Source organism: Gallus gallus, chromosome 1 (assembly GCF_016699485.2).
Source record: "Gallus gallus isolate bGalGal1 chromosome 1, bGalGal1.mat.broiler.GRCg7b, whole genome shotgun sequence".
Taxonomy (NCBI): domain Eukaryota; kingdom Metazoa; phylum Chordata; class Aves; order Galliformes; family Phasianidae; genus Gallus; species Gallus gallus.
The window spans coordinates 49,957,745-49,981,494 of record NC_052532.1 but is presented as its reverse complement, the minus strand read 5'-3'; the positions used below and the strand labels follow the sequence as shown (position 1 = coordinate 49,981,494).

The 23,750-nt window shown below is 42.2% G+C and overlaps 2 protein-coding genes across 5 annotated transcripts in view; both read right to left on the bottom strand.

The window, feature by feature from the left end:
• SLC25A17 (solute carrier family 25 member 17) overlaps nucleotides 1–16,758 on the bottom strand; it is a 20,101-nt gene extending 3,343 nt beyond the window's left edge. Inside the window, exons 1-9 of one of the 3 annotated variants that reach the window (XM_040669099.2) lie at nucleotides 14,780–16,758; nucleotides 13,594–13,716; nucleotides 12,854–13,012; nucleotides 7,062–7,122; nucleotides 6,117–6,183; nucleotides 4,726–4,877; nucleotides 2,156–2,272; nucleotides 1,321–1,466; nucleotides 91–186 (exon numbers count right to left, since the gene is read on the bottom strand). In XM_040669099.2, the coding sequence (XP_040525033.1) occupies nucleotides 91–186; nucleotides 1,321–1,466; nucleotides 2,156–2,272; nucleotides 4,726–4,877; nucleotides 6,117–6,183; nucleotides 7,062–7,122; nucleotides 12,854–13,012; nucleotides 13,594–13,596 (801 nt within the window). In that variant the 5' untranslated portion in view covers nucleotides 13,597–13,716; nucleotides 14,780–16,758. Of the gene's footprint in view, nucleotides 1–90; nucleotides 187–1,320; nucleotides 1,467–2,155; nucleotides 2,273–4,725; nucleotides 4,878–6,116; nucleotides 6,184–7,061; nucleotides 7,123–10,433; nucleotides 10,543–10,609; nucleotides 10,781–12,853; nucleotides 13,013–13,593; nucleotides 13,717–14,779 lie in introns of those variants that run through there. The other 2 variants (XM_416242.8, XM_046907792.1) reach the window with 2 other exon arrangements.
• Nucleotides 16,072–23,750, bottom strand: part of ST13P5 (suppression of tumorigenicity 13 (colon carcinoma) (Hsp70 interacting protein) pseudogene 5) — a 19,818-nt gene continuing 12,139 nt past the window's right edge. For both annotated transcript variants that reach the window (NM_001030757.2, XM_046938880.1), the window contains exons 10-12: nucleotides 23,198–23,261; nucleotides 22,016–22,116; nucleotides 16,072–17,886 (exon numbers count right to left, since the gene is read on the bottom strand). In NM_001030757.2, coding sequence (NP_001025928.2) covers nucleotides 17,758–17,886; nucleotides 22,016–22,116; nucleotides 23,198–23,261 — 294 coding nt within the window. In that variant the 3' untranslated portion in view covers nucleotides 16,072–17,757. The remainder of the gene's footprint in view (nucleotides 17,887–22,015; nucleotides 22,117–23,197; nucleotides 23,262–23,750) is intronic.

Genomic DNA, 23,750 nt, shown 5'->3' with positions numbered 1-23,750 from the left:
CAAGTTCCATCAGAACCCATCGGTATGGCTTCAGAAAGAAGACATGTTCTTGCAAATGATCAGTTACCCAGAAACAAGAAGAGTACTCACCCGCAGGATGGACTGCACCGTCTGCAAAGGATAAGTGAGGGTGGTGGCAACAGCTTTGGCTACTGCACCCATGACAAAAGCATCCAAAGATGTGAGCTGTTCAATACAGAAAGAACACAAAGCACCCCATCAGCCAGTTACCTGCCTATCTTTGGCAGTTGGGTATTCTTACCTGCTTCTTGGTTCTCTAAGCACCTCTGGAATAAAAGAAGTATAATGAAGCTTGAGGTTATCTCACCTTTAAGAGTCAAAACACAGTGCAACCAAGCAGCTTCCCCACAAGGGGAGTTCATTTGTAATTCCTACCTACTGACAAGCTTTTGCATTTCTCACCTGTACCCTTCAGCTAGCTTACAGAAACGACATGAAGATACAGCCATACAGCTGAATCAAACTTAAAGTAGCATTAAGCATGCCCTCAATTCACAACCAGTTCAAGCTTCAGAACATACAAACTAATACATCCACAACACGCTCTTGAGGCAAGGTGATGTGTTGCCTTCTACAACAACAGTGATGGACTGAATGTCTGCTATAACGTGATTCTTTAATCCTGAGAGAACCGCTATGCCGACAGGCAGAATTATAGTCCTGACAACTGAGGCTAAAAATCTCCATCCCTCAGTCCTTAATTACACCTGATGGAAGTCCATCCTCACCTCCAAAACCCGTCATGTTCCAGGATTCACCAAGTACACTGAAATAAGTGTAGGTATGAAAGCTCACATCTGTGTGAATTTATGACTGAAAATTAGTAGGTGTCCATATCAGAACATTCTCCAAATTATAAAAGCAGGTTGGGTCCAATCAGAAATACGGGCAACCAACATATTAAATTTACTTGAGGAAGGATAACAGGGTATGTAAAACTACCCGTTTCTCAAACAGGTAGATTAGAATTTAAATGCAATAATGCAGACCAAGGGTGGCAAGCAAATGTAAACAGATGTGGACAAGTGGTGCAGCTTTATTTTTACAGAAAGAGGAATTTGTCACAGTAACAGCTTCCTTAGGAATGGGAAAAATTCAGAGCCCGCTTGGCATCACAATCACATGCCTTCATAAAAAAATACACCGACTTTAAAACCCAACAACAGGGAAAGAAAGAAAAAAATGAAGACAAAGATCTTCCACACCACCAAAACAAGAAACGGAACCAAACATACATTTCTCCTAAGAACCTCTCTCTTAAAAGAGAACGCCCATCACCCGGTCTCAAAACATACTTACTTGTGTTTGCTTTTTTAAAAGCTTTCTTTTAAAGCCTTCATAAAACATGAACTGTATGGCAGGATTGAAGACCAGCAGCAAGGAGGGGAAAGTACCGTTCCATAAAGCTAAGGCTCCTTCATCCCGTATGATCTGATGGAAGGCATCTGAGAAATAAGGTAGAAAAAAGCCGTTATGGTTATGAGCACAACATTCTGGTTGTAGAAGAAGAGTGAAGTTGTACTTATGATGCTCTGCTTTTATACAAGTCCTCAACACTCATCTCTGTGTAATTTTTTACCCTCTATTCTAAATGTGATGTTAATGGAAAAACAGTGACAGAGGAGGTTCTTCCTCACACCACTCTTAGCATGAGTAAAGCTTGCCAGCCATGCAGGTGCCTTCATCTTTTCAGTTCAAGCTCAGAATCAACATTAGTTTTTAGACCCTCTTCAAAATGACCTTCTTCTTTTCTTACAGAGCAAAGCAGCCTGGAGGCGAGGGTGGGTTAGAGATTACAGTGAGAAAAATGTAAATTTGCAGGTGGTCCGTCCAAAGGCAGACATCCCAGCCAGCACACTGCTGGGCTCACTGCTCCTCCAGGATTTGGATAAGATGTCGTGTGCCTTTGCAGAAAGCCTTGGGGTTACGTGTGCGCAGACCACAAACTCTCAGTTACCATCGGAGGTGGCACAGCCCAGGTTCCCGTCAAACTGCATGACTGCAGAGTGATAGGGGAGTACAGAGATTCCACAAGGAGATCTGTTATACAAACAAGAGTCTTTTGTCTTCAGGGTCCTTGCTGTGGGATTTCACTGAAGGAGCTCCTCCTTGTTAGAGGACAACAGATGCTCACCTATGATGCCTTTATAATTGGTCGGCACAATGTCTTCATTTCTAAATTTTGCTCCTTGCAGCTTCAGCCGTGTGTTCACTACCCAAAGAGGAGTGGTCAGGAGTACGTTCACAACCCCTAATGCAAACACAAGACAAGGAAAATCAGTGAGAACCAGACAATTCCAAAGGTAACCCTCATCAGACGTGCCGTGAGTTGGATATGCAACAGATTAACAGTGGAAGATAATTCTGCTTCTCTTCTCCAAAATGAAAGACAACAAACCAAATAAAAACACGTTAAAGGAATTTCAAGTGAAATTATTACTTTGCTGCATTGCACATCACTCTGGAACACCAAGCACTCTATTTACACACATCCTACTTCACACCATGATGCGGGTAGGGCACGCTGCTTGTCTCATTTCAGAAAGAAAGCAGGAAGGGGTAAAGGTAGGATTCTTTTATCAGGAGACATCAAGACAGATAAATGTGTGAGTGTTGCTTACCAGCAAAGAGTCCCTACATTGCCACATAAATGAGAACAGGAATACTCAGCCTTTTGGACAAGGCAAGCACACTCGAGGTGCAAGATACAGGATTCTTAAAAGCAGTGCAATAAGGGATCGCAGAGAAACCCAAACACAACAGTACAGCAGGAAAGCTGAAAATCAGAAATAGGTACAGGGGTGGAGAAATAGACACAGCTGCATCGGGTTGCAACAGAGAGGTAGTTTAGAACTGTACCTTGCAATAACAAGGAGGATTAAGTAACATTACTTCTGCAATCACCTGGTACAGCTCTTCCCAGCTCAGCCATGAACAACACAGTTACTTCTGAACTAACCACGTAGAAATGAGCTCCTGGTCTTGCTTTCTTACAAATGTTTCTGCATCACAAAAAGCAGCAATTGCTTGTGTGCTGGCCCCTTTCCTTCTCCTCCTCAAACAGTCCAGCCTGCAGCCTCTCCTCAAAGGAGAGGTGCTCTCCTCCCTTCATCAGCATCTTGATTCTTCCCTGGACTCTCACAAGTACGTCTGTGTAACTTGTATCAGCAAGTCCTGAACTGTGCCCAGCACCCCCGGTCATGGTTCACCAACGCTGAAGAAAGGCAATCACATTTTCTCCATGCTAACAAGCCATTGCCTAATGCAGCCGGGGATAACATTAACTCTTCTTAGCAGCAGGGGCACACTGCTGGCTCACATTCAACTTTCTGTCCACCACAAAGGACCCATCATCACAAAGCTGCTTTCCTCCCAGACAAACGCCAGCTTGAACTGGAGCATGGAGTTGTTCCTTCCCTGGTACAGGACTTTGCATCACCCCCTGTTACACTGCACAAGCTTCTTGCCAGCCCATTTCTGCCTCATCATCCAGACCATTAATTAAGATTATATTAACCAGGACATAACTCAGTGCAGACCTCTAGGATACTCTGCTTGTTCCTGGCCTCCAACTCAACTTCGTGCCACAGATCACAATATCAAGCAGCAGCAAAGTCACATTAATCACCTCTAATCAAAGTCAGTGTGATTACACTGTGGAGTTAACGAGTTAGAGCCCAACATGTTACAGGACAATCTACTTGTTATTTTTCAGTTGACTCTGTTAAAGAAGATCCAAACACTATTGTCCAAATAGGAAAGACAATAGCATGGATTTTTTGTTGTTTCTTTGGGTTTTGGTGTTGTATTTTCTATTTGTTTTTGGTGTTTGTTCAGTCTGTATTTGCTACCAGCAAGAGGAGCGAGAGACTGGTGAAGAGAATTAGCAAACACCTGAAGTGGAATTCTTCAGTTGACACCAGACATTATTCCACAGAGATACTCATTATTGATGTTGAACACAACCTAGTCATTTAAATGACAAGCTATTACCGTGATTCCTGCAGCCTCTGATCTAGAATGCTGTTAGATCAGAACTTACCCACTGATACAGCCAACTCTACAAATTACCTTCCCCCCACACCCCCCAAATCACAGTCCTTTCAGTGTGGTCACAGGAGCCACTGATCCCGCAGAATAATACCACCAGACACAGACATACAGTAGTAATTTTACCACACTGGATTTGCACAAAGGAGTCACTCCTTCAAAGAAGCTGCTGAGCATTCATATGAGAGGAAGGGAGGAAAAAGAACACATGGTTCTCACCACCCTTGCATATACACAGGAGCTTCCTGTCCCTTTCAGATGACCCAGAAAGAAGTCTAAGAACTGGCATCCAAATCCTTACTTCAACAACTCTAACATCCTAACTCAAAATACCATGGAATTGTCATCTGCCTTTCCTTCGAAAAAAACAATTCTCTCTCCCTGCTACTTCTCTTCAATATCTTAAATGACGATGCCCCGATATCAAATGCACATACTAAACAATGGACTATGCACAAACAGAATACAAGACCACAACAGCACAGTGCTTTCTGCTAGCATTCCCAACAGGAACCATCAGAGCTTTACAACAAAGCAGGCTGCTATACGGAGATAGGCAAGGAGTGAGACCTCTGGTGGACTTGATAAAGGAAAACATTAAATAGTTAAAAATCTCAGTTTCATCAGAGGTATATTTTCAGTACATTCCCTTACCTGCAACAACCCCAAGAACCAAGTCTTTGCCAGTGGATGAATGCTGACCTTTGACCCAGAGAGTTTTGAGACTATTAAAGGTATAAAAGTAAACAAAATTGGAGCAGCAAAGGCTGGAGATCACAGGGAACCACCCTCGATATGGTGCAAGCCTAGTGGAAAGAGAAAAAGGTAAGGATCAGCACAATATTCATCTGGGCAGGTTCATTTGACATGTTGAAGGCCCCAGGGATGCAACATCATATACTACAAACAATAATAACCAGGCATGTCTTTCTCATTATTGGACACAAACCAAATTGAACTCTTGAGTTCAAGGTGGGAGGAAGTTCTAATAAATGCCTTGCAGTAAAATTTAGAGCAAATCAGCCAGGTAAGTGAGAAAAAGACATTATCTGCTTAAACTTAACTATACGATCACAGATGAAAAGCTGAATCAACGTTACATTACATCCAGAGGAGGAAAGCATTCTCAAAATGTACTATGAGACAAGACAGATAAAAGCTATGGTCAACAAAGTGCTTATGACCTCACACCTGTGCTTGTGACCTCACATCTCACCAAAACTCTGTGAGGTTTTCTTCGGTCAGCTGGTTTGGTTTAAGGCTCTTTCTGTGTGATTTCAGACTTCATTAAAACCACTACAGTTCGTGCACTGCTCAGCCAGGTTCTCTGGAGGAAACGCTTCTGATGCACACAACTGCCAACTGCTCAGTTTCAAAGCCATCAAAGAGTTGTTGGCCAAGCTAAGCTGGTGTTCTGGAACCCCTCGCCCACCTTCGAGTTCCAGGGATTTGCTCAGGAAATCAGTTGTGACAAGGACACGTGCACAGCTGCTTTCAAGCACAGACTACAGGCACAAACTGAAGTACAGCATTGCTGAAAGTGACGTTCTTTTCCACGGGCCTTGAATCTCACTAGCACAAAGAATCACTTGTCTCCTTTCACTTTGCTTACCAGAAGAAACTTCCAGCTGGTAAATGTGTCTCAATTCTCTTGCACAAAGAGGCTCAGCTGTCCAAGAGTTTCATCTGTGCTAGGAGAAATGGACACACCCAAGAATTGGGGCAGACAAAGCTGGTTTATCAGGTACATGCAGGTTTGTGTGCAACCGTACCTTCATTTCTGAAGCAGCACAGCCCCCTCGCTCACGGACATGGCTAAACAGCTCAATTGCATAACATACCCAAGAAAGTTAATCCAATTAACTGAAGGTGAAAAAAATGCAGCTTCTGCCATTCATCTCACTTAGACATAGGGACATTTCCCTTCAAAGTAGAAATCTGTGTTCACACAGATTCGGGCTGACTCTTTCACTTTAAAAGCAAATTCAAACCATGTTTTAGAGCTTGCTTACATAAGGGCAAAGGGAAAATCAGGATCTACTCACAGGCCTTCTTCTTTGATGATCTCCAATAAGACCGCTGGTGTTGTCTTAGACTTCCGCTTCTCATCAACTGGGAAACAGAAGAATCACATTTTTAGGTTATGCTGATGGTCAGGACTCACTTTCAGCTCCTTATCTTTCCCGTTCTCAACACATCCCCAAACAGCGTATTTCTTCTTCTTCCTTGTACGGGACACACAGCCTGTTTCTGCAGAAATTCCAGAAAGCATCTCCTGACTCTCGCCTGCTGGGTAAGGCTACCTGGCACTTCCATCCTTCCCCAGCAACCAGCTTCTTTTGGGCACCAGTGTGTCTGCAGTTACCAACCACACTGCCTTTTCCCGGGTGGAAATCTGCCCAAGAGCAGCACGGTGTTCACTTCACCACCACCCATTTCTGACCAGCTGGCTCATGCTTCTGCAGCACCCCAATCACAGCGCTACGGCGTTTGCTAATTCTGTGACTTTTTTGATGAGGAGAGAGCATTGGAACAGAGCTTATGCCCAGATGGAATTTGTGTAAACATCAGACGTTCCTGCTCCCAGTTCTACCCCTGACTTTTCCCTTTATACCTTTCCCAGAAAGAATTCCAGGCTCATTTTTCACAACATGCCCTGCGGTGCCAAGTGTTCTCAGCAGCCAAAAACACCAACACCACGCATGTAATCCTGTGTCATGTCACATCTCTTTCTTTTCAGTGTAAGACACCCATTTAGAAGCCAAATCTGGCCACAGATCACAGTCTTTCCAGCTAATTAAAAGGTTGCCCAATACTTTCTCAAGGGAGAATTACCTTCAGCTGGAAACATGGTGTTAGCAATTGAAAGACATTGCACAAGTGAGGTTCTTCTTCATGCAAGACAGTTCCCCCTGCAACAACCCTTACAAACTTCCATGGCAAGAAAACACAAATGCCACTGTATAAAGAAAACTGAGTTTGACACTTACCCTGAAGTCTAAGCCTAGCTGTATCCAAAGGAAAAAATACAGTCATTGCAGTCACACTGCCCTGAAAATAAATAAATAGATAAATAAATTGGGTACATAGCATATCAGTTCCTTGTACAGATACCTGACAAACTCTCTGATACCCTTTTGCTTCTCACCCAGAAACTGGTGCAAAAAGTTTGAAGAAGGGACAAATTCCATGCGTAAGAACATTACAGATGGAATGGGTTTTGCTTCCATGCTTACAAATGACGTTTTTTTTAACTTACAGATTATTAGATCGAGCTAAAGCTAAAACTATTCAAAGCATTTTGTCCAAAGAGAAAACTATCAAAGTATGTGAGCAGACAAAATGTGCGTTAGGAGAGAAACATACCACTAACTTTCCCTAACTCTTACTAGCCAATATCTCCTATTTCTGGCAAAGAGGAAAGAATTACAAGCAATTGCTGTTCTACAGGACCACTGTTCTTAAAGAAATAAAAATAAAGAATATAAAAACACAAAAGACAAACTCTCGCTCATCATATATATATGTACCTGTTCTGGACGTATATATTTATATAGATGTATATTCTTTTCAGGACTTCATCTAGCACTATACTAAATCCCAATTTAGATAATTAATCCCTACCTACCAAGTACATCTGCATTAATATCGTACAGCTTTTGAGAAAATATCTAACTCAAAAGGAATGTGGCTTGGTGTAAACTTGTATTTAATATTTCCATAGACTGTTAACATTAAATGGCTGCTAAAGCCACCAGACTATTTTATTAGTAGCCATACAGCTACTAACGAGTGTGGGAAGGTTGCAGGGCATGGTCCAGCAGCACTAGGAGCCTTCCCCTGCTCCTGCCTACCCTCATTCCCAGCACCCAGCTGCTCAGCTTAACCAGCAGGGGCACTTGGTACATGTTCAATTTACCCCAAAGCAAGATTTAGCCTGAATCCCACTCTCAGGGCAATCCTTCCCACAGCAACGTTAACATTCACACTCAATTAAGAAAACGGAACTGGGGAAACAGTTGTGAAAGGTCTGGGTAAAAGCCAACGGGACAAATAGGTGGGCACAAGGTACAGGCTTCTTAAAACCGGCTTAATGCATACAAGAAGCTATGGCTCAAGAGAAACCCATGAGCTAGCTCAGCTGATTAACAGATTACAGCCAACGAAAGATAATTCATACCCCCTCCCTCTCCTATAGATAAACTGATGAGAAGAAGCTGAAAGAAGCAGCATTACTTTTTTGCTGGGCTTGTAAATGGAATAACTCAATGGTGCAATCAGAAGAGTGCCAGAAGTATCACATAGCGGCAACAGGAAAGAAGGGAGAGGCAGAGATGAGCGGAACCAGCCCTTTCCTCAGCAACAAAACTGCTCTCAGGCTCTGAATCACAACACCAGCAGGAGAAAGTAACTGTCACTGCTGTGTGAAGGTACGTGCAGTGCAGCCTACAGCCCTGTGCTGCTGAAAGGGGGACATTTCACTCTCTGCTTTCCCACCACCTTTCAGTCAATGCTGAAGCTCAGCGCTTTGCCAATTCAAGTCAAGCTATCATTGAACAATCACCAGAACAGGTACGAACTGGCTTAAAGCAATTCCAGCCGGTGGTAAGCAGTGCTCCCCTATCACCTCCATTCTGGGGGGGTAACTATTCGTGCGGCTACATGGCGATGCAGAAGGCGAGGGAGCATATCTGACCAAAGCAGAACTTTTCCCACTAGGCCACTCTCAGCTCCCCAGTCAGCATCGCCGCAGTGCTGCCAGCAGCTGGCAGGAACCAGGGGGTGGTCGTAAGCAGCCAGAATAAGCAGCCCGAGGTGACTTCACTGCCAAGGAAAGGTCTGCGTGACCGAAGCCTGCAGTCTGCTGGTTTTCAGATGTAAAAAAAAAAAAAAAAAAAGTGTTGACAGTCAATATTCAGAGCAGCTTAATTACTGCCATAATAACTGTATAAAGCTGATATTCCCATAGCTTTTGGAACAAGGTTACTTTACAGCTATATGCAGAGATTAAAAAAACACTTCTATAATTCAGTTAAAGTCTGCAGTTTGCTGCTCACAGTACTATTAATTTAATTAGTCTCCAACTTGATCTGGGAGTCCAGAGGATAAATGGACTTTCGTCGAACTGGAAGAAAACAAAAGTGATGATGTTGCGATCAGACGTGTTGCTGTGATTCATCACTTCAGCACAGTTCATAGGTTGCATTTTTATAGAATCATAGGATCCTTCAAGTTGGAAGGGACTTCTAAAGGTCATCCACTGTCCCTGCAATGAACAGGGACACCTACAGTTCCATCAAGGTGCACAGAACCCCTCCAGCCTGACCTTGGCTGTCTCCAGGGACAAGGCATCCACCATCTCTCTGGACAACCAGGACTTCTTCCTTATAACCAACCTAAATTCTCTCCTCTTTAAGTTTGAAACCATTTCCCTTGTCCTATCACCACAGACTCTGTTACAGAGTCAGTCCCCTTCTTTCCTGTACCTCCCCTTTAGATACTGAAAGGCCACTATGAGGTCACCTCATAGCCTTCCCTTCTCCAGGCTGAACAGCCCCATTCCTCATCAGCCTTATAGTGATTTAAGCAAAAGTTGAGACAGTGCGCCTTCATAAGAGATCATGACAACATTCATGCATTACTACAGCAAACAAATCTACAGGTGGATAAATACATATTTATTGTAACAAAATAAAAACAAAAGGCAAGGTTTCCAGCATAACATGGTTTGGACAAAGGGGAAATAAAATAAGCCAGCTCATTTTCGGAAAAAGGTCTTGCTCTGGGGCCTTAACCTGCATATGAATATTAGTATGTGTGGAACCCACAAAGGTAAAGAAGTGCAACAGGTCTAAGAAGTTCTGCCTTCCTTCACAAGATCGCTGCAGCTCAGGTGTAAGCAGTGTGAAACACAAGAGGGAATTGCTATCAGCCTACTGCCAGCAGGGTGCTGAGGTGCCACGCTACCAGGCTTTATGTTTATACATGGATTTATGGTTCTGGTTCGCATCAGAAGCTGGGATGAGGAGCACAGCCTATTTGTCCCGGTCTGTACACACACGTGTGAGGCTGACAGGGAAGCACTGCTGTGTTCTGTGCAAACCAAGGGAAAGCATACAGTATTCCAGCGGTGAGCTCGTGTGAGGGGGTTCCCATTCTCAGAACGGGAAGGAACCCCCCTCCATTGCTTCAGATTCCTGAAGCCGCACACCTAAAACGCTCTGAAGACCAGAGAACGTTCCTGTGTTTATTTGTGCTACAGAGACCTTAAAAGTTATATTTTGCTTTCTGCGGCAGGCCAATATATAATCAGCTTTTATTGTTCCATAACACCCAGTGCCTTTCATCCATCCACAACTCACCTGAACGCCTCAAATCAGACCCCCCGCCCTGCCGAGCAGCCCAGCAATCGCTCCAGCCCATCTCCGGACTGCCCCGCAGTAACCCAAACGCAGCGCTGCAGCAGCTCGCTCCAAACCCACTACATCGGCTCGCATAACCCGACTCACAGCTGCCCCTCCCCGCCCCGCCCGCTCACCACGGCGCCGGACACGGCGTGCACCAGGCTCTCATAGGAGACGACGGAAGACATGGCCGCGGCTCTGGTGGGCTCCGGCTGCGAGGCGGCGGTGGCGCGGAGCTCCAGCTTATCGACCGTCGCCCCCACGCGCGCCATTGCGCCCGCCCTGCCGCGCACCTCCGCGCCGTCACGTAGCGCCGCCCCAGCCCGGCCCTTCTGGGAGCTGCGCGCATGCGTGGGGCCGCGCCTCAGCACAAGGCTGGTGGCGAGCGGCTGAGGGAGAGGCGGTCGCTCCGTCTGGAGAAGAGGCGGCTCAGGGGAGGTTTCACCGCTCTACAGTGACCTGAGAGGAGGCTGTGGCGAGGAGCGGGTCGGCCTCTGCTCCTGGGTAAGTGCGGTGGGACAAAAGCCTTCAGCTTAGTCAGCGTTAAGCTGAAGCAGAGTTAATGGTTTGTCTGCGCTCCAGGAAATCCGGAAGAATCATCCCTTCCTGTCCCCAAAGACAGCACACATCACTTTATCCAACGAACTTGTTTCCTTCCAACCCATCTTCAACTTGTTCTTTGTTAGGGAATTTCAATGCTGGCACTCCATGGAGTGCCATTTTGACTCCAGCTCACAGCAGTGACACCACATCTCACCGCCAGTAATGATGCAATACAGAAAATTGTCACCTTCAGCCTCGTGTTGGTAGAACAGGTCCTAGCAAACTTGTATACCACGCTCCTTCTGTTCCCACGTGAGTATATGTGGAACACCCAGCACAAGCATTGCGATATTCCAACACTGCCACCACCTTGCCGACACGCTGAAGCCGACATTCAGCTCCATACACAGCTCCCTGATTGTAATCTGCTGATTCACACTGATGAGCCAACTGTAATGTTCTTCATTTCTTGGTGTGACAACTATGCACGGCTGCCCAAAACATGGCTTGTCTTTCACATTGCTGTCGCCACTGCAGAAACGCACACTGCCCGCTACCTCACTGTGCTCACATCCACTGGTTGGTCTCCACAACTGTTCAGCAAGCATCAGTGAATGTCAGTGGGTGCCATTTTTCCTGCATGGAGGAATTCAGTGACACACCTTTGTGCACTTCCATGACATATACTGTTTGGTCAGACTTCCTCTCTGCTGCCATCTGTCAGGGGGGCAACAAAACGTAAGGGAACACCAGTGGCAAGGTTCAGCTTCTGCTGCCATTCCACCAAAATCCACCTGATCTTGGGGACTAACATAATAAAGCAGAACGCATTGCTTTCAGAGCATCCCCTGCACTTTTAGAAAAGACTCACCCCAGACATAAACTTGCATGACCATTATTCTTTGTGATTCTGCACCTAGCTGTGCTGACCTAGTGAAGCTGCCCAAGAAAAGCAACTGCAAATACGAGCACAATCTACTTACGTGAGCTAAATTGCATGATTTCAATTCTGTACACAGTCGTACAAGAAGTTAAAGGATCTCAGGACAATTTAATAACATCCACTGGCAGAATTTCTCTTACCTGCCCACATTCAGTTTCTAATTCAGTATGTAGAATGAGGACACTTAATGACTCGAGAGTCAAATTTACTGCCTCTGCACTGTCTTACGTTAGCAAATGAAGGACAAATACTGAACTCAAACTTATTTTACCCTGCTACACTCCTTGTGTATGTACCTGTGTATATCCTTGCGTAAATAGTAATTTATAGAAAAAAAAAAAAAGAGAATTGTACATCTTTTTTTCTGCTCAGAAATTCACTTGAGATTGGAAACGTGAAGAGATGTAATTACCATTTTCAGAAGTATTTTCCAAATCTGTTGCAAAACTTAGGACCATACTTTCAGGGCATCACAGATTAAAGCAGCAACAGATTAACAGTTTGAATTCATTGAACAGCACAGTGTTCGATCATACAAACTTGGCGAGTTCATACTTAAGATCAGCTGGACACCAACTTACTCCAGAAGAAAGCATTGCGATCATAAACATATTAAAAGCCCATTTCTTAAGTGCATACATGCATGCATTTTGCCTGTTAAGAAACTAAACAGACTTTGACTGAGCCTCTGGAATACCATTGAGTTTTCCCTACACACCTTGTTTAGGCCCAGCGACAGCAAAGAAGTTGAAATGTTTTTCAGCTTAGTAATGGCAAATGCAAGTAATTTATCTCCTCTCATGCTACTTTAACAGCCCTAGTTGATCAAATAATCCTTAGCCAGTTTTAGTTTTCCATAGACTAATGAACTGTCAAACACAAGCTTTGTTACCTTGATGTTTACTTGCTTTCCCAGGCACTTGTAAGTATCTACCATCTGTTCTGATGCACGTTTCTGTGATCTTCTGCTTTTGTCCTCCCGAGGAGGCTCAGAATTCATTCCAGTTTGGATTTTCACTTCTTCTAGTTTGAGAAATTTTCGTCCAAGAGACTGAAGAAAAAAATACCATGCATTACAAAATGGCTTTGAAAACCTACTTTTTCCTCAAGTACTTTTCCCTATTTCAGGATAACAAAACGAAGAGCTTTGTTTTGTTTTAAATGAACAGTTGCGTCCATTTTTCCTTAGAAACCATTAACTTTTCTTTTTCAGATGGGAATTACAGATCGGTGGCTGACCTTCAGCACACTTTCTCTAATAAAAGGCAGTGCAATTAGCAGTAGCCAGTTTATTCTCAATGTAACGCCTTGTAATTCTGGTAGCTTTCTAATAACTTTGTTCCTTCATCCTATTTTAAAAAGTAATTTTATTAAGCGCTGCAGTGGTTTTAAGGTGACTAGTCTGATCTCTTGCTATGATACTTTACTTTGTGACTACAAAATGCAAACTAATTTCTAAAGACTCTTGCCCTCTTAAGTAAGAACATTAGGTTTAGGAAACTGAAGGTTTTAATGATGGAATGCCCTTTCCCATTAACTGATTTAGATTTCACTTCCTTGTTGTTTATTTCACAGCTCACACACAGTACCTTCTCTTTCTGAATGCTTTTGCTCTGTACAAGCTATACTTACCATCTCTGCTTCTATTGCTGTCCTTCAGGAAGAAGTTCCACGGTCAGCTGCTACCCCAAGTCCTGTAATCTTTCACATTTATCCACAGCTAGTAGAATCTGACTTCTTGTAGCCACCACAGTGCTAGTGCATTACAAAAAGCTGGTTTAATGTTTTTAATAAGCTAACGTACGTAAGTGTGTGATCACAAAGTGCCAAATTTCGCCACCCACTTAACAAAGAGCCATAACACATTCTGCAAATACATTTATTTATTGACAAGCAGATCTCAAGCTTGTCTGAGACCATCCATCTAGAATATACATTTCCAAAGCGTATTTGTACATCGGTCAGTTACAGTAATAACACATTTAATTAGCAAAATTGTAAGTTAACATCTTGACTTGGTTAGTTATCAAGGCTCAGATTTACAGGACAGTCCTTGGTATTTACATTCAATAGGACCTCCAGTCAGAGGGGATGAAGGAAGCTTTGTCTCACAAAGTTCCTGTTTGTGAGGACCACACCAGGAGAATGAGATTTACCTAAGCTCTGATTCACAAGGTGATCAACTATTTGTACCCCAGAAGACACCTGAAAATTTCTGTTGCTTTGCAGCACAAATCAGCCAGTCACCACATGACCAGATCTATTTCTTTATTACACTAACACTGTTCCTGCTTCCCCCATACTTGCATTTGCTTGTATCACTCTACTGAAACTCTCATGACTTGACCAGTAATACTCAGCACAGTTGTTTGTGCAAGTTTTATTTTTACTCCATCTCTTTGCTAATTCAGAATCACGTTTCTACAGTATGCAGAAACACTGTACAACGTAAGGTCGAGGCTCACCTCTGCAAAGCTCTGAAAGAGATTCATGAGACATCTTTCTCTAAGCATCAGAACAATGACATCCTGCTACCATATTCCTACCTTATCACTCTCCTGCTTGAGGACACCAATCCACTTCTGCACTGGCACCAGCCACTTTCAGACTAGGCTGCAGCTGATGAAACAACTCTCCAGCCTTAGCACTAATCCAACAAATCCACCTGCTCTACAATCACAAGATCACTGCACTCATCCTAGATGTCCTGTGGGATTTCCAGAAGGCTCCAAACACTTCCCATTAGGAGAATGCTACAACCCATAGGAAGGTACACAAAGCTGACCTGGCTCCAGCTCATCCTGGCTAAGGCCCTTACCTCCTGTCCCTCTGGATGAAGGATTCTGTTCAGACAGCAGTTTCTACAAGCTCTCATAGCGACACCGTTTACTTCCACATGTCCTGTGAGGTAACAAGAAAATTGCAGTGGTGTTTCAAGACAGTTTATCTGGAGCTCCAGCTTGTTACAAATAGCAAACCATGCCATCTGTTTCACCACGTGGTTTTACCTTCACATGGCTTTTTAATACTCATTTATTGACACATTCAGCCCAGTTTTGTCCAAAACTGAGACAAGTCCAGCTCCCACCCATCTGATTATCATCTTCCAAATTAAGGAAAACCAAGCTACTTTGGCAAGTGCCCTTTATTCACAGTCCAACAGTGAAATTAGAGCAATTTTTAAAAAACATTCTGTTCTCAAAGTCAAGTTGTCAGCTAAGCTCATTACTGCCGCTATACTGATAAGCACAATCCCTCTCTGTGCTGCAATGGAGCAATTAACCTGAAGGAGCTGCCAGTAAACACTGGAGCAAGCGCTGAACAGAAAAGTTACTTGCTCATATAGCTACCTGTACCCCAGAACAGGAACTATCCTCATCTTTGCTCTTCTCCAGTACAGTTACACTTTTGCACTTGCACTTCTGTTCAAAGCAGTTTAGCTGCTTAGGTGTCAATGCAGCATCCTGGGGAAACTGAGATGAGGTCCAGAGATCTCTTCAACTATCTTACCAGATAGCACTGAAAAGAAAACAAAGACCACATAAACGAGTCATGGGATGTGCACTCCCAAACAGACAAAAGAATTCAGCTACGCTGCTAAAGCTAAAACCAAAAGAACTGGGAGAACATTTTGTTAGCATCAATTAGCTCTGAATAAGGATAACTGATGTGTAAGCAAGCAGACAGGACACATGAATGACCATTTCTACTGGGGTAGCTCCCAACTTTCAACTAGCCGTGGGTAGACAGATACAAACAGCCAAGAGGAAGTAAGAGGAAACCGTAGGGAATTAATCTGTATTAAAGACTAAGTCACACAGAGCATATATGCAACAGCATCAATGAAGCAGAAGTAGAGCTTGAGCCTATGCTGAGGGGTGGCCTACTTCAAGCCTCTCCTCTTGGGAACAGGATATCAGAGCACGATCAAAAGCCGGGCACAAAGCAACACTCCATCATAGCTTGAATTTGCTTGGTCAAGAAGACAAACTATTAAGCACTTAGTTCTAATTTAAATCACAGGTCGTATATATACAGTTTAATTGAAGCATTCCCACATTGAACTTCAGCAGAATAGGTTTTATCAGAAAGTTACGCAAATCCAAGCAGTTTTATTTTCCAAAACCATACTTTATTTTGAAAGGCTACTAGAAGTATTCAGAACTATATTTCTTCAGCAAAAAGATTCACATTTTATTCTGCAGGGTCATTAGTATGAGAAAAAGCATTTGGGGATTTACTTTGTTTTTCTTGTTTTAAATTCCTACACCAATCCAGATTTAATTAAAAATGGTAACAACAGTTATGGCTTAAGATACAGAATTACAAAAGAGTAACAAATGAATGTTGAGACTCAAGCAGTGAACCGATAATTACAGCTGTTTTTCCACAGAAAGATGTTTTAGCTAAGACAAACAGAGGCAACACTGGTCCTTACAGTGGACAATTGAACATCATTAACAGCACAGAAACAGCTTCAAGAATACACATGCTCAGAATTCATAAGCATTAGAAGAACGTTCTGTCTGCTTTAGTTACCTCATCTTTTCCTCTGTACCCCAAGCCTCAAAAACACAGAAGTATGAAATCACAATACCTTCCTTCCTCTCCTTTCTCCCCACCTCTCTCTTTTTCTTTAAAAGAAAAGACGGAAGACTACAGTATGCACTGAAGGAAAAGTCATCATCTCTGCACAGACATAGGACTTCGGCCAATAAATTTCATCTGTAAGCACGTAAGGACTCAAACCAATTCAGAACCCCGAGCTGCAACTTTGTTGGGAATTCTCCCCACCACGGATTTATAACTCTGTATTTACATGTTCTGGATGGCTTGCATTCAATGAGACAGAGGTAGCAATGGGAACAGATTCCTTCCCTAAAGTTTCCAAATAGATGAAACCTGGCAAGCATGCCCCAAGGAAGGGCGAGTGCTACCAGATGAGGACCTGCCGACTGGGCAAGGACAAGAGCACAAGCACAGACAGTAAGCTGCTCTCCCATACCCAGACTGATTAAAAAAAAAACAAAAAACTCAACATTACATAAACATGCTGGACAATATCTGAATAAGTAACAAAACTTCTGTGGCCTCCACAATACGTACTTCATGCCAGGTTGTGCAAAGGATAGGACAGCACCTTTGCTACACAATTGTGGTGATCAAAAAAATCTAACATTTGCAGTACTGCCAGAAGTTCCAGTGTGTAACTAACTATCATGGTTATTCTGAGCATTTTAATATCCATATAAAGTCAGTCACTCATTAAAAAACAAAACAAAACCAAACCAATATGGACTTGCATTTGCAGGCGATTCCTTTATCCAGTTAATTCTTCAGATTTATCCCACCTTTGCCACTTGCGAGTAGGCCAATTTTTCTGTCCTAACTAGATTAAGACAGACTTCATCTAAGTTCCTTGCTTTTTGTTCACTGAGGAAAATTAATGGAAAAAAAAAAAGAAATGATAGAAAACCCCCAAAAAAATGAAAACAAAAAAAAGAGAGGCCTTTGTCTTACACTCCTGTAGTATTTCTTACAGGAATGTTAAACTGCATTTAATAGTTGCCATAAAATGTTGCAATTCTTGGACAAGGAGGCATGGCTTAAACTAGGTCATCTGAATATAATTTGAGTGCTGTACACCAATCACTGAATAAAGTCAACATTTGGGGCTAGAGAGCAGTTCTCCTTAGAACACAAGAAGATCAGAGGTACAATGGTTTGTTTTATTGCAACACTGGTTAGCCAAATCAATCCATCCCACTCCAAAATTATTTTTATGAACCAGGGATTTTATGGTTTACTGCCAAATTTAGCAGACAATTTAGTGATGAGACTCATGACCTTGGGATTGTTCTGGTACTTGGACATATTTGCTGGGTTCTGGGCAACATCTTGGAATGCAGCCATAACTTCTGGATCCTGCAAGACATAAAAAAGCAAAAACAAAGGCATTTTTAGAAGAAGTCCACAACAGAGACCTGCATGCATACCAATCATGGCAGAATAACCCTGCTCCATGCAATAGCTGATACTCTTCCCTTTCACCCAATTTCTTTCTAGCAGCAGAAACTTTAATCTGATGGACTGTGTGCAAATGACACGGCAGCACCTGGCTTTTAAAAATACATCTGATTTTCAGGTATTCCCCACTTTCTCTGGGAAACCACAAGCAGACGAGAATCTTCTCTCACGGCAATGCTGTGTCACAGTTAATAAATGCAATCACATATATGTTAAAGACACTGGTCAAAAGAATACACATTATCTTCCCTATTTAGTATGCAAAACACTAATACTTTTTCCTGTATTGCTGGCATACTTTTGGCCGTTACTGAACTACAACTGCTCCAAAAATAATGCCTCCTACTTTATTATGTTGGCCCATGACATCAGAGGCAGATGGTGGTGGTATGGCAGTAGAAGCAGAACTCTGTCACCATCATTCCATTACGTGTTGTTGCCGTGTGACAGATGGCAGCAGAGGGGCAGGCTGACAAAATGAAAGTGTTCACGGAGCAAAGGTGTGTCACAGATCAATTCTGCCTCTCAATCTAGAAAATGTTTCCATTATAAGCAACTTCTGCACGAAAGATTCAAGTTTTCTTTAATCCAGAAAGCAGGCTGTTTATTACATCCAGTATAAAGTTATAATCTCATCTTCTGTTCATTCTAGCATTTACGAACTTCCATCGAGGGATACAATCTTCCCTAAACTTCCATTTCATTGCTACCCCAGACATACTCTTAGGAAACCATCAAAAAACAACTAGTGTCCTCAGAAGATGTCTGTGCAACAGTAACACTCATCATGTATCTATTCTAGCACCAGACACAGACTACAGCTGTTAAACAAGTCTAATCCAAAATTGCATCTGGTGGGTGTGTACTCCAAGGAAATTGCTTACATGGTTAAGTCACATGTTTCACACATGCTGAGAACTGAAAGAGTCAAGTCTTATCTTTCTCAGAGAAGAATTACAATTGTTATCTCCCCTACAAAAGAGAATTTGCCAATTCCCTAAAAATTAAGATGGTAAGGTTCAAAAGAAAGGGCACCGGATATGTTTTCTCCACAGGATTCCTATAAACACAGGAAGATGACTTGCACAGACTCAAGCCTCAATTTCCAATTTCAGAATAGCATATAAGACAAGGAAGACCATGCTATATTGTTATATCTGTGTTGTCACATGCATACATGAATCCTGAGCGTAAAGACAAATCAGCTTAGTCACTGAATCTTATTAAAGCACAACCAAATAAGCAAGAAGCGTTCAATTTTACACTACGTGTTCTATGATACTATGAATTCACAGCAAGTAAGTTATTCTGCTCTTGTGCAACTCCCCAAAAACCTGAAAACTCTAGACCATGCTTATAAAGATGTTTCAGACTGATACACATTCAAGGCTTCACAATGATGTGCTCATATAATACTACTTAAGTTGGTTACTTAAACATCAGCAGTTTCACATGGAATTATGTAGCATAGAAGCTGGAAGGGAAACCACAGTGTAAATGGCATTAATGAAACATTCAGTTTTCTAACGGCTGCAGAAGAATGAATAACACTGTTAAGGGAAAACACTTACCAGTACTCTTTTTTTTCTACGTTACACATTCAGGCAGAAGTTTGCATTCAACATATGGCAAGTAAGCAATCCTTAGATGCACTTGACACATCATTCTTTTTAAAAAATAATTTATATCTGACCATGACTGCTTGTGTATCTCTGTATACAACATGACATTTGTGTTTAGAAGTTGTGCATAGAAGACCTGAAATACTACAACATCCTCCAGACAGGCAAAATGGTAAAAGTAAGCAAAACATTCCCCAGATGTCCCATTCCAGGTTACCCATTTCAGCTACTTCTTCTGGTGACTATAAAGCTTAGGCAAATGAAATGAAAATAATGCACAAGGGCTGCCCTGAAAGCAATGCTTCCTATTTTATTATGTTGGCCCACAACATCAGAGGCAGATGGTGGTGGTATGGCAGTAGAAGCTGAACCTTCTCACCAGTATTCCATTATATTTTGCTGCCACGTGACAGAGGGCAACAGAGGGGCATTCTGACTAAGTGGTGCCTGACAGGAAGCACAGATGAAGCAAAGGTGTCTCACTGAATTCCTCCATGTGGAAAAAAAGGCACCCACTTGCTGAACATTTATGGAGACCAAACAGTGGATGTGAGCACAGTGAGGTCATGGGTGGTGCACTTCAGCAGTGGTGACAGTGATGTGAAAGACAAGCCACATTCCAGAGAGCCATGCAGATTTTTACAAGTGTGGCACGCAGGCTCTTGCTCATCACTGAAGAAAAAGCACAGTTAATGGTGTTGACTATGTTGAAAAATAGTGTTTTGTAACATAATTTGCACTATCAAGTAGTGCTGTTGTGCTCTTTGTGTCTGTTGTAGTTTCCATGGAACTAAGTAGGAGGCACTGCTTTCAGAGCAAGCTACATACATTAGAACTCACTGCAAAAAATTGCAACTGGTACAGTTAAGAAGCCTTGAAAAGAACTACAAGAAGCATATACTGATGTAAGCTCAAGGAGAGCTGTCACAAAGATGTTAATAGCCACTAATCCAGAAGCGATTGGAAGGTCTTCACCCTCACAGAACTCCAGTTTCAGGATTAACTCCTTGCTGTGAAAAGACTCTACGCACGCTGAGTTAAAATAACACTTTGATATTAATGATTTGGGAGAGACTTGTGTGAATTAGTATCTTCAGACTTTTTTGCAACCTCGTTGCTAGCCTCAGTAACAGCTATCAGCTTTCATTATCCTTAAACATATTCCATAGCTGCACTGAGCAGAATCAAGTCAAGCAGTAGAACCTACTCTTTTAAGACTATAGCTTGTGCTGCTGATTCAGAAAGGATATAATAACGCAGTTAGACATCTTTGCAGGGTGAAGGTAGTGCAGATATTTAAATCTTATCTAGATTTAAATATTGTGCAAAAGAGAATCTTAAGAGAATCAATGAGAATCTTAAAGCTTTGCTAACAGACTCTAGAGAAAACACCATCCATCTATGTTCTTGCAACAGAATACTATAACATTGTGGAGTATATATAATCAGCATGCAGTGGAGCCTTTTTGAAGGCACGTATTAAGCACTCAACATTTAACTGCACTTCAGAGCTGTTTTCAGCAACTCCAATTTCTAAGTCCTGTATTACAGCATAAATGAGCCAGGTAATGAATGCAACTGCAAGTCGTGGGTATTCTGTTGCTGTCGTTTGCTTTGGACAGTTTGATGTAAGATGACATTACTTACACTGCCACAAACAGCAAAGGTGTGTTTCCATAAACCAGCAAATACTACGGGAACTCATGATTTTTTTCATGGAAAGCCATGCCTTTTTCATGATTTCAGGGCATATCAAATGACAGTCCCATGCAAAGCTTTTATTTATTTAGATGCCAAACACAGCTGTTCAATGACCTAAGCAACTGAGTAGTTAATCAAGCCTACCAAGGAAGTAGGCTTTCTGAACATAAATTTAGAAAATACCAGATGTGGAACTATTCTGATAGTAGTTTGCCTCTTCATTCCCTGAAGAAAAAGGCGATTCTCAACATTATTGCAATATATTGTGTTGCAACAGTATTAACAATAGTTTTTCATTTGTGCATAATTACCACAGTGTGGATGCACTCACAAAAAAAGGAGGAAATGAATCATACTGTGTAGAAAATAACCGGAGACAAAAAAAAGCTTAAAACTCTATCCAGTGTGTGGTTTTGTTGATTATATGTAAGCATAGGGCCGGAGCAGGGAGAAGGATGTGTAGGTAAAGAAAAAGGAGGACACAGCATGACACCTTTAATTAAAGTCCCTGTCAGTGTGAAAAAATAGATTGCAGACAGTCTGGACGAGCTACACGCACAACCGTGGAGAAAACTTCACAACAGAAGGAAGTAAATACCCTCACTGCTATTCAGTGGGTCACATCTTTTTCTCTTCCCTTGGCTCCCCTAAGCTGTTCCTCCCTCATTCTGAGCATTTCGCTTTGGTTCTAATCAAATACTCACCTGCATGGCTGCAAGGACTTCTGGATCACTGAGAATCTCATTCAGACCTGGCATACCTGCCATTCCCGGCATACCTCCAGGCATAGCCCCAGGAAATCCACCTGCAAACCCCAAGACACAAGAATGCATGATGAAGAACATTTAATTCATCTGTACAGGAGCTCACTGACACGGAACAAAACAAACAGAACATCCTTCCACTCATACACTCCCAATTTTATGCCTTCCACAAAGCAAAGAGCTGTTTCACAGAATGGAAAGCAGGGGCTCTGTGAGAACCTGAAATGTGTTTCATCAATGTTTTTAACCCAATCGAACAGGAGGACCTAATTAGGGTCCAGCACTTTGTACACAAATACAATTATTTTCTAGTTAACTTCGTACATATCAAGTCAAGAAATTCAGACTTTTGAAAGCCAGGCATGAGCAATTGCGGGCAGAATTAAATCAGTAGCAGTATGTCCTGGGCTCATTCAATGTGCAGTAAGAACTTCAGATGTTGGGGGGAAAAAGAAGTCAAAAAATCATAACTGAAAAAAAATCCCTGAGGTAGATACAGTCTCTATTTGTCAAAGCCTCCTTTGACAAGTTGATTTATTCGGAGCATGCATTCAACCCACAACTACAATTTGATCTTCAAGCACTCACTATTGCTTCTCTGCAACTGACTGTACCCAAAAATGACACAGAAAGTCTGATCTTCGTGGAACTGTTCAAAAATTGCAACATTTTCATTGAGAAACCGTTCAGTTAAACAATAGGGAAAACTGCAATGTTTGGAAGCTAACATTCAACTCAATTTTCAGCTTTACAACTACTGTTCTTAAGCAAGATGGGTCCAAGCCAGCCTAATTCAGAAAATATTTTATACTACGTTTTCAGCACATATTACTAAGCAAACACTGCATCTTTCTTTTCACAGGCCTAAATCCTTTCACTCCATTAATCATTATTACTGATTATTACTTCCCTCTACTTGTTACCCAGAAACAACACAATTAAGAATCTCTTCCCTCCCCCCACTAACGCTCAGTTATTTAGTTTTAAACTTCATAAAACATTTTCTTCTCCCCATCTTGAGAATAAATGCTATCTAAACTGTGGTTTTAATACCGTATTTGGGAAAAAACAAGCAGTCACTTCTACGTCAAGTAACAAGTATTGATGCTTAATAATACATACCTGGAAAGCCACCTGGGAAACCACCAAATTGAGCTCCTCCTGCTTGTCGCCTTGCTTCTTCCTCCTGTAGAAGAAAGCATATAATTCCAGACAAAGCTATGGAATTGCAGCCTGCTTTCTACTGCTCAAAGGGTTCTAGGAGGAAAAAAAAATAGCTGAGACTGTTTAATACTTGCAGGCTAAAGGAATTATCCAATAAAGCACTTCACAATATACAAAGCCACAGGCAAGAAGCAGCAATAGCTCCCCTTATTTTCATATGTTCTTGCAGTTGTTACACAGAGTGTGCTTTTACTGAACACGAACCATATGATCAGTTTTAGCCCATTAGCTTAATTTTTAGGGCCAATTCCCACCCCTAACACATGCTGTAAAAACACACTGGTAAAACAGGAAAAAAAAGGAAGTGAACTGTAGTCAGGAAGTGCACAGGAGATGCAAACAATTATTTTGAAGTTAAAAATCTCCCAATTTTGCAGACAAATACTAAGTGAACACTATTCTGATAAAGTCATATAGTAACTGAATTCCTGAAATACAGATTCCCAGAGAT